This window comes from Patagioenas fasciata, chromosome 9 (genome assembly GCF_037038585.1).
Source record: "Patagioenas fasciata isolate bPatFas1 chromosome 9, bPatFas1.hap1, whole genome shotgun sequence".
In the NCBI taxonomy this organism is placed as follows: Eukaryota; Metazoa; Chordata; class Aves; order Columbiformes; family Columbidae; genus Patagioenas; species Patagioenas fasciata.
Genome location: NC_092528.1, coordinates 29435867 through 29451802, shown reverse-complemented (window position 1 = coordinate 29451802; position 15936 = coordinate 29435867). Strand labels below are relative to the sequence as shown.

The 15936-nt window shown below is 43.7% G+C and overlaps 1 protein-coding gene across 1 annotated transcript in view; it reads left to right on the top strand.

Annotated features, from left to right (window-relative positions):
• Positions 1-11410, top strand: part of OTOL1 (otolin 1) — a 44887-nt gene extending 33477 nt beyond the window's left edge. The window contains exons 2-5 of the mRNA XM_065844977.2: positions 7147-7508; positions 8930-9019; positions 9382-9453; positions 9583-11410. Of these exons, the coding sequence (XP_065701049.1) occupies positions 7157-7508; positions 8930-9019; positions 9382-9453; positions 9583-10478 (1410 nt within the window). The 5' untranslated portion in view covers positions 7147-7156 and the 3' untranslated portion in view covers positions 10479-11410. The remainder of the gene's footprint in view (positions 1-7146; positions 7509-8929; positions 9020-9381; positions 9454-9582) is intronic.
• Positions 11411-15936: the final 4526 nt, after the last annotated feature.

Sequence of the window (15936 nt, the reverse complement as noted above, 5' to 3'; positions counted from 1 at the left end):
GAGAGAAGGAAATATTTTGAATGAGGTATCTATTTAGACATAATCAATTATAAATGTATACATAAACCTGCTGGTTTGTGACATGCTATTGGCATGATGGACTTCTTTTGGGATTATTTTGATCTCAGAATAATCAAATACTGGGATGTACATCACGAAGGAAAGCAGCACGTTACCTCAGAGGTAGCAGGTACTATCTCATGGCTTTCGTATATTAAACCTGGAAAAGGAGATTTCAGCCAGGAAATATAATTTCCAGGAAGCTGCAATAAAGCAACTGTTGCTCTGTGTGTCCTGCAAATAGTGACAGTGGAGATCTTGCTGTGCTTCTTTAAGGGCTGTGCAATGTATGCAGTTTTTCCTATTTATTTTAGCACCTAAGCCTGTGAATACAAGAATCTTCGTATTTTTGGATAGGAGATAAGTTTCTGCATTGGTAGATATTCTTCAGGTGAGGAAGGAATTGTTGCCCTGAGGGTGGTGAGAGCCTGGCCCAGGTTGGCCAGAGAGGTGGTGGCTGAACCATCCCTGGAGACATCCCAGGCCAGGCTGGACGGGGCTCTGAGCAACCTGAGCTGGTGAAGATGTCCCTGTCATGGCAGGGGTGGCACTGGGGGAGCTGGGAATGTCCCCTCAACCCAAACGATTCTGTGATTCTATAGCTGCATATTGCTTCTCTACTTTTATCAGTAATCATTTTGCTGGGAAAGCTCTTGCCCCTGGTGCATTCAGCTGGTTCCCATCAATACCAGGAGCAGAATGGAGACCTGGAATCCTGCTGTCCCATGCTGGGGCCACGTGCCACCAAGGTGATCCCAGAGGGTGGCACTGGGGGGTTCCTGGGCTGCTTTGACACCCTCAGCTGCAGTGTGCAGCTGACACCCCTCACCCCGGAGGGACAACCAGCATCTAAGCCCCTCTCCAGCAAATATCATCTGTGCTGAGTGATGGACCAGAGGCAAGGAGGGCACCAATCCACCTCTTGCTACGAGCACAGGCATGGCTATTGAGATAAGTTTCTGCATTGGTAGATATTCTTCAGATGAAGTACTTGCACTGCATTATGGTTTTAAACTAAAGGAGGGAGATTCAGGCTGGACATGAGGAAGGAATTGTTGGCCCTGAGGGTGGTGAGAGCCTGGTCTATTGAGGACTATTTTGTTTCTTAACCACACTGAAGAAAACCAGCAGGTCACCAGATCCGCAGGGTTTGTGTGACGTCCCCGAGCCCCGCACACAAAGGGACACCAGGGTGAAAAAGGGGAGCCAGGTAATTTTATCACATTTTTACCTTTGACCATCTAGAGTTTCCAGACGAGCACAATGGACGTGGTTCTTAGTGGAGACCAGAGGCGCTTGGAGGTCCTGACAAAGGAGATCGGTGCCCTGTAGCGGGGCTGGGAGCGCTGAGATGCACGGAGACCTACATTTATTTCCAGGGTCATTTTCCACTCCTAAAAGGACTTGAAAAAATCAGCATCTGCGTGGGAGTTCAGCCTGATGAGCTACAACAACTCGTGTGCTGTAATTCGGTCTCTCGCAGAAATAAGTACGTGTTACTGGTATTTTAAATATGCATTTAGGGATTTGTGGAGTGATTGACTTGATAGAATGTAATAGGTATCATGAAGTTCTTGTAGCCCTTAAATAAATCCCTAAATGCTTATTTATGGGAAATGGTAGCTTTTGGATCCTTCTAGCCATTATACTTTAAAGTGCAATAAATCTCTATTTAGGTGTAACTGCACTGCTATCCTATTTCAAACAACATATGGCACAGGGTTTGGGGAATATACTGGCACAGACTGACTTTCCTGCTCTTATTTTCCCCTTCATATCTGAATCTTAATAACACTAAATGCAATTACACTGATTTTACAGGGACATTATTTTATTCCTTTGCATCCAATAAAAATCCCCATAGTAGTATTTTTTCAAGTCAAGCATGAGTAGTAGCTCCTTTTTCCTACATAAATGCCTTGTTTAATATTTACACTAAGCGCTTTAAAGTTCTAATCACAAATGAAAGCCCCCCCAATTTCAAGCTGAAAACAGAACAACTGTAGAGAGAAATTCCAAAGATCTTTGGTTTTTCCTGTTCTCCGTGGCATCTGAATAGCGGCACCTCCAGGTGAAAAAGGGATTTTAATCTTTTCTATTTTGCTTGCTTTATTATGGTGTTTTTACACCACTTAAAGCTTAGTTCCAAGTAGAAAAAACCGGACATTATTTAGGTGAACATGGAATTTGATGCCCAGTGAAGGTTCTCCTGCAGAGCTGTGTTCTGTCTATTCTGACACATGCTTAATAAAGGGAATTTAACATTATATTTTCTCTTTGATGGGTAAACCAGGATAGATAACATTCCCTCTCCTAATTAACAACATAGCAGAAAATTTTCCTTTCGATCTGCTTTCTGTTTAGCTCTGTTGGTTTGTGAGAGTGAAAAAAGGAACCAAAATGCTAAATTGTTGTGGGCAACCTTGTGACAAGTATTAATCATTTTGTTTCACACAGAAATGTTAATTTCCTTTGAACACTTTTAATCCAGCTCAAATGTCGTTTAATTCCATTTTTACCCACTTTCTAGTGTATGTGAATATTCTCTTTTCCAGTTTGCCTCTTGATATTTGAGCATTAAGATTTTCAATCACCTATTATTACAAGCCTGCCTTATTTTCCATGCTGCTTGGGTGTTCACCATTTCCTCCTTTATTGTATTTCCAAACATTTAGTTGCCCAACCTACTTCGTGCCTGCAGGTCTAAATTTGCCATTTTCATTGCCAACATTTGGAAGTGGAACCCTCTGGGAGGTGCTTTTTGAATCTCGTTTAAGAAATACTCCATTAATTGAATACTAAATATTCAATATTCCCTCTGTGTTTCAGAATGGTAGGAATTTTAATGGCCCACGTGAATCATTTGTATCAGGAAAATGTGGATCCAGATCCCTCGAATAAACAGGATGATTAATCTAGCGCTAAGTTTTCATTTACACTCTCAACCCATGAGTTTCCCCAACTGCTTCAGTAACTCAATAAGCACTGTATAATTCAAAACCCTGCAGTTGTCACATAATCTAATAATACTATTTCAGACTGCTACCAGTCAAGCTATTCAGAAAAATACGCTAACCCAAGATTAAAGCTGTTTTTCTTGCTTTAGCTTTAGTGTGCAGCAAATATGGCATTAAATTGAAGTCTGTGAGAGTGTAGGTTAGGTGAATACGGAGGAAACACTGTAAAATGCAGCAATCTTCGTTAAAATGGTTAATTTTCCCCTGTTGAATACTTCTGTTGCTAACAAAAAGGTCCTGAGTTAAGACCAAATGAAGGATTTAATTATAATTGATTTGGTTGCCTTTTATCTTCATTTCTTGTCAGAAATAACTGCTGAGGACACAAGTATTTTGAACTTCGGTTTAAAACATTGAGTCCAATTGTGGTGTTGAAAAGGGTGATTAATTTTTGAGAAAGAACTGTTTGAATTGAGGGTCCAGCTCAGTTTTCAGCAGCATGGACGAGCATCAGCGAGAGCTGGTGCATGTTCCACCGTGTCCCACACGGGGATAGAGCATCACGCTGCAAAACTCATTGATGTATCTGAAACAGCCTGAAAAGTGAATCAGTCTAGCCCGATATGCTTAGTAATAGACTTTTCTTAATCAACTTGTTGCCGAAAGCTGGAGACTATTGCGGAAAAGGTGGTCGCAAATAAATCACGGTGGATTACAATTCTCTCCATTGAAGGAAAGTTGATGGTTTTCTCCATTCTGCCTGAAACAAGCAGCTTTTCTTGTTCAGCAGCCGAGCTTGGAAGGTGCTGGGAGGTAAGAAATGCAGGGTGATGGAACGAGGTGGTTTCCTTGCTCGTATTTCAGCCAGACAAGGTGATAAAAGGCAGCCTCGCATTCCTGAGTTTGGTACTGAACTCTGAACCGGGCTGGGAAATCTAAGAATAAGTCTGACCTGCTTTAATGGGAAGGAAACAAGGGCTGTGATAGCTGGGAAAGAGCGAGGAAAATCAATTAGCCCATGAAACCCAAAGAGGTTAGTAGTTCCAATAAGAACAATGTTGTCACAAGAGATTTTGTCCCAGGTGGACGAAACCTCTGGAGGTGGAGGGAGGAGAAGGCGTTTGCTTGCTCCATTTACCCAGGGCAGGCCAGATTTGAGGCTAAATTCCCATTTTGGGAATCCAGCCCCATGCACACATGCGCTCATGAGCCCACACAGCTATTTCTGTCATTTTGCTTTTACCATTTCTCACCTCCCATGGTAAGGAGGGGAGTGCGATGCCAAACTCTGCACATTAAACACCGACAGAGAAACCCGGACCCTGCGGAAGCAAATGGGCAAATTCCCACTGAATCCGATGGTACAAAACACGAGCCGTGAGTTGAAAGATGAGTTTCCCAAAGCCCCAAAAACTGGTGTTGGGGGAAGAGCCAAAAAAGTCTCATGTGCAGAACAATGTCCCAGCACAGGAATTCACTCAAATTTCCATGTCACCTGCTCCTTTCGGGGTACTTTGCCAATCTGCCCGTCTCCCCACACCATACAGGATCTCATTGGCCGCGGGAGCAGCTGTTACACAAATAAAACCGATTCTCTCCAAAAATAAGATTGTCTTTCTCCAAGTGCCATTGAGGAGGGGACCGTTTGTAAGGTAGGAGAGAGCACACGCTGGTGGTTTGGTCTTCAGGTGGGATATTTCCAATGAAATAATAGAATTTAAGACATATTGGCAATATAATTTGTCTCAAGAAAAGCCACTGTCTGTAATGAATGTATGAGGACTCGTGTATTTCCTCCCCTGCATAAGGACTTGAAATAATTAACTAACAGAAAGTGCAGTCATCTCCATGATATTTAAAGCTCGGGGTTGAATACCTGTTATGAACTGCAATATCTAAATACTCTAGTTTTAGGGACCAAACCAGAGAAGAACTGTATTATTGTAATGTAATTGTGGGGTACATGCTAACAATTAGTGGATATTTAGATCAAACTAAATATAGATGTACTGAATGAGATGTCAGTGAGGTGAAGTTTAATTCTTCATGTTTTGTGTTCACTGTGAATCATGATCTTGTCTAGTGGGGGATTCCAGTGAATGATTTTAGAATCAGTGGTAGAATCAGCCCAGTATTTCATTTTTATTAAAATGTGTTTATATATTTAAGAATAATTATTTTAGGAACAGCTTTGCACATTATAATGAAAAATCCCTTCCTCTGAGCAATTTATTTTCTAAACAGACTGGTAAGCTATAATTTTTGTTATTAATGATGTTTTTCCCGTGTTTGATGGCAATCCATCAATCTGCCTATGGAACTGGCGAGTATCTGGTTTTAGAGGTTGCTGCAAAGTGGTTTGTGACAGTAAAACACAGAAGTGTTATTGATTTGCAAGCTGATTTGCCATTTCCCCATAAAGTTACCAAGTCTCTAAACCAAGAATTTCTCCTTCTGGCTTTCAGCATGTGGAAATTTTGTGTTTATTTAGTCACCTCCAGCAGTGGTGAAACCTTCCTGCATGAGTGTATTTATCCTTTACTGGAGCCGATGGGTTAAAGAGGGGGTTGAATGGCAGCAATGGGCAACAGTGATCGCTGGGGATATTGTATAGATAATCAATTTGCTGTTAAGTGATTTTGTTTTGGTGAGAAAATGGAAAAAATCATGACTCTTTCTTATAAAATGGAATTATTAAAGACAGAAACATTATAATCCAGCCCACAAATACCTGCCTTTGAGTCAGATCTCCTTTTCCTCTGGTTGGCAAGGACAGTGAGTGTTTCTCCTGGTGACTTTTTAATGTAATGAAGTGCCTTTGCTGCTCAGGAAGGTTCGATTACAGGTTCAGCAAGAAAGGGAGTCTGTTCCATTTGTATTTACAGGTCAGTACACTGGTTTAAAAAAGAAACAAAGATGCTTTATATGACAAGTCATCTGAGAGGCGTCATCTGTCCTATAGGAAAAAAACATGTGCTTCTTATTTCGTTCTTCCTTTGTGGTTCAGCTAAATCAACTCTTTAAAAATCAGAAGAATGGACCTGAAAGTTTACTCCAAAAGAGTCCAGAAAATGAGTCAGTAACAAAGGAAAAATTGACAAATTTTGGAATAGTTGATGTTTCATTTTGTCTCTATCTATACTTCTAGAGCAAAGCTTTTTATAATGTGCAGCTGTATTGGAGTCTGAAATCATTATGGAATTATTCCTAATCATACATGCGGAAGAGAGGCGTCGTATGTCCCACTGATCATATAACTCACAGTCTGTCCCCATAACTTCTACTGATACCCGTGGGAGCACGTCCAGCCACAGCCAACAGGAGCAGGAGAATGACAAGGGGTCTGGAGGGTGATGGTGAATAGGAGTGAGTAGGCAGGAGTTTGGGCTAATGTTGCTTTACTTTTCCCATAAAAAGTGAGGCTTTGTAATGTAGTCAGGCCCACATGTGCCTGACACTCCTGCAGGTCTTTCTGATGAGGAGAGACCAAGAGAGCTGGGGCTGTTCAGCCTGGAGAAGAGAAGCTGAGAGGGATCTGATCGATGCTGATCAATATCTCGGGGTGGGTGTCAAGAGGATGGACCAAACTCTTTTCAGTGATGCCCAATGACAGGATGAATGGCAACGGGCACAGACTGAAGCACAGGAGGTTCCATCTGAATACGAGGAGAAACTTCTTCACTTTGAGGTGGCCAGAGCCTGGCCCAGGCTGCCCAGAGAGGTTGTGGAGTCTCCTTCTCTGGAGACATTCAAACCCTCCTGGACATGACCCTGTGTGATCTGCTCTGGTGGCCCTGTGTTAGCAGCTGGGTTGGACTGGGTGATCTCCAGAGGTCCCTTCAACCCCAACCACTCTGTGATTCTGTGATGCTGTGATGCTGTGATGCTGTGATGCTGTGACTCTGGCTTGCTGGGCTGTGTGTTAGCTGTGATGAGCAGGGCTGGATGTTATTCATGCGAAACCAGGTGATTATTGGGAATAATAATGAAAAAGGAAGTATAGTGAAAGGGATGCAAATAAAAGCACAAGAAAAGAGATGGTGGATGCAGAGTAAGTGGGCTTTTTGGGGAATGTGCAAACGCAAAGAGTGTTGTGCAGTGATTTATTACGGTATTTATTTTTTCCTAGAGCTACCAACATGTGGAGCTCACCGGGGCCCATCTTGACGTTTGTGCTGCTGGTTGTCACCGCCGTGCACGCGGGAGTGAAGGTGACCCCAGATGTCAAGTACACGAAGACGAAGCCCCTGCAGCTGGCGGGTGACGGTGCCTCTCACACCCCTCCGCCTCCCCTCATGGGGAAAAGCCCATTCCCAGCAGCACCGGCCAGAGCTCAGTTCTCCACCCCGAGCCCCGTGGCCCGAGGGGCCACCACGCTCTTCCCCATTGAGAACTACACACTCGACACAACTGATTTCTTCTTCAACTGCTGTGACTGCTGCCCACCCACTGCGGGGCCGCGGGGGCGGCCGGGGGAGCAGGGACAACCAGGTACGGTGACGCCTGTCTCCCCGCTCTTGTTCCTTCAAGAAATGAGTTGCCAGGACTTGTGCAGCAAATGCTGAACATGATTATACCTCATGTAAAGCCAGAACGAAAAAAATTGCACGCTAGCAACATCCCAGAAGTTATAAATCACCAATATGAGTGGGAAAACCCCCAGAAGAAGCTGTGTCCCCATGGTGCTCACTTTGGGGACCACAGTGCCATGGGAGCACAGGCAGAGGTGTCCCCATACCACGGCACTGCTGACGGGTGCCCCATGTGGCCACACTCTTCAATTCTCTGTCCCTGGGTCTGGTCCCCTGGGAGTCACAGATTTACTTTCACGTTCACTTCAACCACATGTTTATGACCCTCAAAACTACCTGGCAACAGTTTTGTATCTTTGCTGAAGGTTTATGGTAAAAGTCTTTTATTGTGGATTTTTTTCCCCTTGAAAAAGAGGATGTTAGATACAAAAATAATTTGGGTTCAAATTTTAAAATAAATACTTGCTCTCACAAGGGGGAGCTCTGTATAGAGCACCTAAATATTTTATGAGACATACTTTGTCTCTTTTTTCTACTGCTAAAATACATATCTGTAGAGTGCCTAAATTTAATATTGCTATAATGAATTGTGCATTAGTCTGCAAATGTCCACTTTAATAGTGCTAATATTGGAGATAAAAATGATTAATCTGAGGAAAGGTGGTAAAATCATGAAATAATTTTCTTTGAATACAGTGTACTCGAGGGATTTTCACTTCCCATAGCTCGGGAGGGACTGGCTAATGGAAATGATAGTGGCTGCAGAGGGAGTTTGCACTCAAACGTCCCTTGAGTGTTGATGGAATAGTCCTTGTGTCAAGTAGGTTGTGTTGTGATGATTGGAGCTGCCATAGTCTGCTCCCAGATGGGCACCAGGAGTCTCTAGATTCCCAAATGGTTGAAAAAATAATAATAACAAAAAGACTGAAGCGAGCTTGCTCGCCTTGCAACTCATCCTTTATGCAGCATGGAGCTGTCTACCAGGTTCCACTTTTATATTTGGAGACTTAATTCTTTGTAAGGAGAGGGGCAGTTATGCAGCTATGGGAGCTCCTTAGATGTGCTGAGGTATTAAAGACAGGTTACTTCTGATGTTTTATGAATGTTTGAGCTCCTGTGGCACCGAGGCAGCTGAAAGTTAGCTTTAAAAAGTCTTTAACTCCAGCCAAGAGTGAAATGCAAAACCCACCCGTCTCATTCTTCGCATTGGTTGTATGATGCCAAATCAAATTAGACGGTTCTTCCCAGGGTGATGGAAAAAGAGTTTCCCTTACCAGGAATCCCTCAGTGCCTTGTTGCTTAGGTATTCTTTTGGATTTTCTTTATAAACGCAAACCTTTGATTTACTAAGATAATTTTGTTGATGTGATTACATTACAGGTCCCAAGGGGGAGAAGGGAGACGCTGGTTTGCAAGGTCCGCCGGGAGCCCCAGGTCCTCAAGGTCCAAAAGGTTCCAAAGGAGAAAGAGGTAAAGCAGAGTAACTGCTCATTTCAAAACCAGATGCTTTTGTCCTCATGGAATACCATGAGTGAGAAATGCAGAGCTGTCAGCTTCTCCATCTTGCCATTAAACAGCAGCAACTGCCTCCTAACGAGGCGCTAATTAGAGTCAGAAACCCAGCATTTGGGTGAGATGCGGTTGTCTGTGTGATGGTGCTCGGTGCTGTGCGATTCAGCTGAGGTTTCCAAAGGCGTTTCTTGGAATTGCTCATGTCTGTTTTGTTAATGAAGTGAGGGACACATGCAAAATGGTTCCTGTTGTCTTCTGTGTAATGATTGCTGTGCTGCAGACAACATCACCAACAATGTATTAATGGTGAAATGTCCTAGGAGGCAAAGGAGAGCAAGGCGAGCGAGGATTGAGTGGAAACCCCGGGTATCCAGGCAAACCTGGGCTACAAGGTACGAAACATGGGCTGGGAAATGCAAGAATATTGCACTGACCGTTCCCTTTGCTGTTAGTGATGACACTCATCTCCAAACAATCTGATACTAATCTTTATTTTTTCCCCTGCTTTGCCTTTTCCTTAGGTGAAGCTGGAGCAAAAGGCAATAAGGGCAACTATGGCTTCCCTGGACTAAAGGGACAAAAGGGCTCCAAAGGGGACACTTGTGAGAATGGCACCAAAGGAGACAAGGGAGATAGGGGGGATGTTGGAGGCCCCGGAGTGGCCGGAGAACAGGGTGACAAGGGGGAAAAGGGTGACACAGGGGACAAGGGGTATTGTGGGGAGCCAGGGGGGAGAGGTGCGAAGGGGGAGAGAGGAGAAGGGGGGACAAAGGGAGAGAAAGGCAGCAAAGGGGAGATGGGGGCTGAGGGTGTTCAGGGGGTGGATGGAAAACAGGGAGAGAAGGGTGAGCGAGGAAATAAGGGTGAAAAAGGGGACCTGGGACCTGCTGGTGTGATGGGACCTTCTGGGCCCAAGGGGGTCGCCGGCAGCAAGGGGGGCCGAGGGGCCCCGGGAAAGAAAGGCTCCCGTGGGGCGAAAGGTGCCCGGGGGGACACGGCAAAGCTCCTGCGATCAGCCTTCAGCGCCGGCTTGTCCAAGCCCTTCCCTCCACCCAATGTCCCCATTCGATTTGACAAGATCTTGTACAACGACCAAGCAGATTACAACCCTTCCACCGGCAAATTCAACTGCAGCGTGCCCGGGGCGTACGTCTTCTCCTACCACCTCACCGTGCGAGGGCGGCCGGCCCGCGTCAGCCTGGTCGCCCGGAGCAGGAAGGTGGCCAAAGCTCGTGAGACGCTCTATGGCCAGGAGATCGACCAGGCGTCTTTCCTGACCGTCCTCAAGCTGAGCGCAGGTGACCAAGTGTGGCTGGAGGTTGCGCGGGACTGGAACGGGGTCTACGTCAGCGCTGAGGACGACAGCATCTTCACGGGGTTTCTTCTGTATCCCGATGTTTTTGAGATCCTGCTATAGATTTAAAGGGTAAAGGCGTTACTGAGAAACGTGCCTTTCCCTCCGCCTGCAAGAGGAGAAATGATCATCAGTTTAACCCATTTAGTTGCTACGTTTCATGATGTTTTAACGAAAATATTTATATTTGCAAAATATAGATTAGTCTGAACTAACAGCGGCGTGTCCTTTGTGCAGGTGGGTGATGACTGAGAGAAACAATTGTCCAAAATGCAGCAGCACCGGCACGTGAGCGGTGTTTCTCATAACAGACTTCAGGTTTGTAATTAGCCTCTTCAAATGATGTAGCAAAAGTCATTGTCTGACAGCAATTTTAATCAGGCCAGCTCCTGCAATCCTTGCAAGTTCAAAACTCCGCTGGAAATCACTACTGAAAACCATTGGTTTTGGGAAAGATTGCAGAGGCTGATTTATAGAGCTTAATCAGATGTGGACATGAGGAGTAGGTTTCTTGAGATCACATGAAAGTATTTATTGTGTCACTGAATCAGTATTACCCAGTACTTTAGACTTGGTCGTGACTTACATCAAGGTTTGTCTAAAAGAGTTTTAGAGCTATTTGATCGGTGCAAAAATGTCCACAATCTTTGTCCATAGGCAAAAACATATCTGAAACTTCCAAAAATAACTGAGAGATGCGTAATCCGCCCCATTAGGGTACTCGGAACCCCCCATCTCTGAGCTGCTGGCGAGGAGGGGGAGGCAGGATCGGCTTTGGCATTTGCACGAGTCCTCAGTTGTGATGGCCCAGGGAACGTGTGGGCACACTTTGGAAAATCTGATTTACCAAACTGGAGCTGAATCTTGTAAAATAAAAGTAGGATGTTAAATAATCTCTGGATGCAAGATTTGATATATTTCCTTATTATTGCACCTTTTCTCGTCGTAGTAACTTTACACCACCTTTAGTATATGAACTATGGCATGCAGAATTGTTCCGATCACTCCTTTTTTTTTTTTTAGAAATAAAACTCAAGTCTCACAATTGGCCTTTGGTGGTGCTGGGAGTTACTTCTCTTCTCAGGCTGTTGCAAGCCCTGGATGTTTTCTCTGTGATTTGATGAATTCTGCGTCTGAGCCCAATGCAGATGGGGTGAATTAGGCTACTATTCCCATTGCTCTCGGTTTCCTTGCTTAAATTGCTGTCGTGCTTTCCGTATCATATTTAAATACCTTCATAAATCTTGTTCCTGTCCCTACTGTCTTCTTTTTACATGGCACCGAGATGAAGAGTTCCTGATACTTTTTTTATACAGTGAGAAAATTAACACCAGAGAACTGCTATTAAATTCAGAGATAAAAACAAGGCAATTTTTAAGAGGCTGATCCTATCTGTCTGGTAAATGTAAAGGGTCCTTCAACTCATCAGCTTCACAACCCTCTTTCAATATCAGCAATTCAAATGGGAGACGTACCGGCTCTGTCAAAAAATGGTACTTAATTTGATGCTTAATCTGAGTTAGTTCCTGTGTAGTTCAAATCCAGACTACTAAGTATATAAGGAATGCAGATTTCCATGTATGAATTCTCTGGCAGCTGTTAAATATTGAGGAAAACCAAGGAGTTGTATTATAATAATCATCTTGCACTCCTGCTGTCACAACACCCCCAATTCTTTTGTTGTGCCTTCGTGCTGCTTCCCATCCGGCCCCTGTAGCAGATGGTGCTACATGGACTGGCAATTTTCTCTTCTCCTGCTGAAGTTCCTTGCGCTTTTTGTACGAATAACTTCTACAAATGCTCTTGAGAAAGCAAGGCAAAAATTCAGGGTCTCTCATGAATCTGCTCAGATCTAATCCTCTCCAGGAATTAATTGCCTGGTCCCCTGGGGAAAAGAGCTGGCAATGCCGTACGAAATACAAGAGTGGTTGTTTCCTTCCAAAAATCTCTGTATAAAATACACCCATGGAGGGCACAGCTGGGTTAGGAGACTTTGAGCTGCTTAAATCCCACAAAGGTGCTTTGGGGACAGGTGAACAGGAGCAGCTGGGACAGTTCAGGTCTGGACTCACAGATCCAGGGAAGGATGTGGGGTGCACGGGACACAATCCTGCTGATTTTTAACCCCCGTGGTGGATACGGAAGGGTTTCTTAGCATCTATAGCCTTGCCAGGGGTACTTTTAGTTTAACTTAAAGTATTGATGTTATTTCTAAAGCTTTTTAAATAATTTTATTTGAATTAAAATACATCAAACAAGTATCTTGCAAAGTCAAGTGTGTTAAGCACAGCCAGGGGTGCTTTGGCTCAATATGGATCTTTGCAGAGAGGGAGTTATCTTTATCTAATATAAAATGGAATTAACAACAATGCTTGGAAAATATTGCTTCTCTACCTCATTTTTTTCCCCTGCTTCGTTATCTTACCCAAACCATGTGTTGTTTGTTAACCAAGTACCTTTAATCAGATCAGTCCACAGCTGGGCTCAAAAATTGCCCCAAATTAGTTGACATTTTCAACACACCTCCCCCTTTAACTGATGGAGCTGGCACTTTGGTAGAATTATTTGTCTTTTAAAGGCCGTATGAGACCTCCCTGCTGAAAGGGTTTCAGAGCTTTAACCACAGCTTTGAAGTATTTTAAAAAGCCCTTGTTTTTCTATTTACTTTCCTCATATTTCATGTCTTGTCAGAACAGCAGTGAATCAACTGATTGCAGATGTACCTTTTCTCAGTGTGTACCCCTCCTAAAAAATGCCAAGATATTTCTTCCATTTCACTTCTGAATCTGCTTAGCACAGATTGATTTTGTAAAGCCAAGTGTCTCCTGTCTGTGCTGCGACGAAGCAGTTGGGCACTGCTAGAAGAGAAAATAAATGCTCCGTGTACTGATCGGAAGAGCATCTGTCTTCAATAACTAAGAAAAACTATTCCAAGCTGACAAAAGGCCCTAAAAAGCAGCTGCTTCTTTAATTAGGATGTTGAGGGCTAAATATACAGAAGGATTTGGGTGCCTTACTAGGAAAAACATACTGGAGTTAGGCAACTAAGACCTATAAAAATGATAACAATAATGAAAAAATAAAACCGGGGGAGCGAAGGATGTCAGATGAATCCTGAGCTGTCACAATTCCTTGCTGCAAATGATCCTTCTACCATCAAAAAACAGAGTATCCTGGTGGGAAAGAAGATCATTCTTGATACTTTGAGAAATCCCCTGTCTGATACAACTTTGCTTTCATCTCAAAGCAAATAAAGCGCCTGGAGTGGTGTCAGGGCAGCGCTGAACTGGCTTTGCCTGCCACAAATCATGATGCAACCGGCTCTAACGACATTACAGAGCTGTTCTGATTTCCAGCGAAAAACACCTATTTTCTACCATTTTTCATTCCTTCTTATCCCTGTCTTGGATCTTACACAGGTACCACTATATCAACACTTATTGTCAACATTTTGCTGGCAGGGCTGTGGCTTTTAACCAGAGGAACACCCAAGGCACCATCCTCACCAAATATCTTTGGTTTCCCTGTGCTTTGTGCTCTTGTTTTATGGTTTTCCAGCTTCCCTGAGCTCCTGAGAGCCACCACTTGCTTTCAGACACCTCCCCTTGCCCACCAGCTGGGTTGAGTTTGCCCAAAACAAAGGGCACCTGCAAAGCCTGAGGGTGTTGGTTTGTAATAAATTACAATATCCCACCAGCTGGGAGTGTTTTGTGTCTTTAGGAGCAGAGACCAGCCCTTGGTGGCCTTGTTTGGTGGAAGGTTCCCATTCTTGGGAGGTCTTCTCCTTCTCTCCTGGATCAACATGAAGGTTGATGGGTTGGTGTCCTACCAGCAGCCAGGTAAGCAAGTTCTACGTGGGTTTGGGTGAAAATCGTTGTGTTTCAGTGAAAACACGCTGATTTCAAGATTGGATTTGATAACAGGCAATATAATAATCTGAATTCAGGTGTTTCACCTGAAATATGTCTTGTTGTTTCAGAGAGCTGTAACTCTGCTTACAACTACTTGGCTGCAGAAAGGCAGGGAGAAAAACCATCTTTTGATGTGAATTAAAATGGATTAGAGTGTGATCACTGCCAGTTATCCAGTGTGCTTGTAAAACGCTCGAGCTTCTTCATGGGGGTATTTATCACGCAGTGTGTGGGCTGGTGATGTTTTCAGGGTGTTTCTGCTGTTATTTATTCCCAGTAAGAGCTTTGTCCCAGTTTTCATGTGCCCTGTCTGCAAAGCTGTGCCTCGAGTTGCAGAAATAGTGCTTGAAGTAGTTTCTGAATGGCACAGCCCTGCCCCTTGCAGTGAGTTTTACTTCCAAATGGAAAGGGTTTAGTCTTGCAAGCTCTGGTTTAACAACAGCTGTGGTTTTCTGTAGAGGTGCATGAACTTAGATGCACATATTAAACACCACAAAGTGAATTTTGGGGTAAACTTGAATAACTGAAGTGCTTCTTCCTTGAGATGGCAGTAGAACAGCTGGGCACAGAAGGGCTAAGGTAGAGCTTGAAAGCTCATTTTCAGTCCCCCTTCCTGTGTTTTTGGTGGCTGTTTTGTCAATCAGATGATTCTGGGTGTTTTTGGCAGATATGAATGCTTTACATTCCCATTCCTGCTCTGAGGAACTTTCAGTTTAAGTGTTTGATATCCAAATTGAGATGATTGTAAAGGGGTTGGTGTGTGTGGTCTGTTTTAGCCCAGCTCTGTCTCTTAGGAAGCCGGTAGATGTCTGGGAGAGGAGATAACCAGACAGAGCTGCTTTTTCTTGCTCTTCTGGTAAGGAATCAATGTAAATGCATCTCTTCTATGCAGCGTAACACTTAATTGCTTCTCTCTGAGAAGGAGCCACGAGGCAAAGGGAGAATTCCTGGCGCACCTTTTCTCCCTGGCAGAGGAAACATCTGTTCTTGCTTTATTGTTAAACTGTCTCAATAGCTGCCTCTTGCCCACCTTTATCTCTGCGCTTTTTGTTTCTGTGCCTTGAACTTAAACCTATTGCTCTCTAATGAAAAATCAATTATCAGTCAGTAAAAATCACATTTGTGGAGAATCTGCTGTGCTGAGTCACTGGGTAGTAAGAAAGGGCTTGAAACATGAGGTTTGCTATGAGGGCACAGTCATAAACCAAGCGCTGGGCTTTATTTTAGTTGGATTGTGAATCAAATGAGTAATACTCTATTTTTATGGTGCCTGTGTAATATTGCTCTGACATTTCTAGTTATCTGTGTAAGCTTTCATTGCTCTATAACAATTTATTAAGCTGTAGGGTATCCATGATTATGTGGTGAGTTTAATATGATTGTTCATCAGTTTGGTGTTGAAAGGGCTCCAACTGAGTCACTAAAGATACCTGTCTCGGTGTTTCTTTAGAGAGATGATAAAATATCAGATAATACAGTCACCTTATGTGAGCTAAACTGTTATTTTTTCACTTTGGCTCTTCCACGTTTTCTTTTGGTATTCAGCTGCATAACAGGCCAGTAAATTGTCTTTAAAGGAGTAAGATTGGGGTTATGGAGAGTGGCTTAGT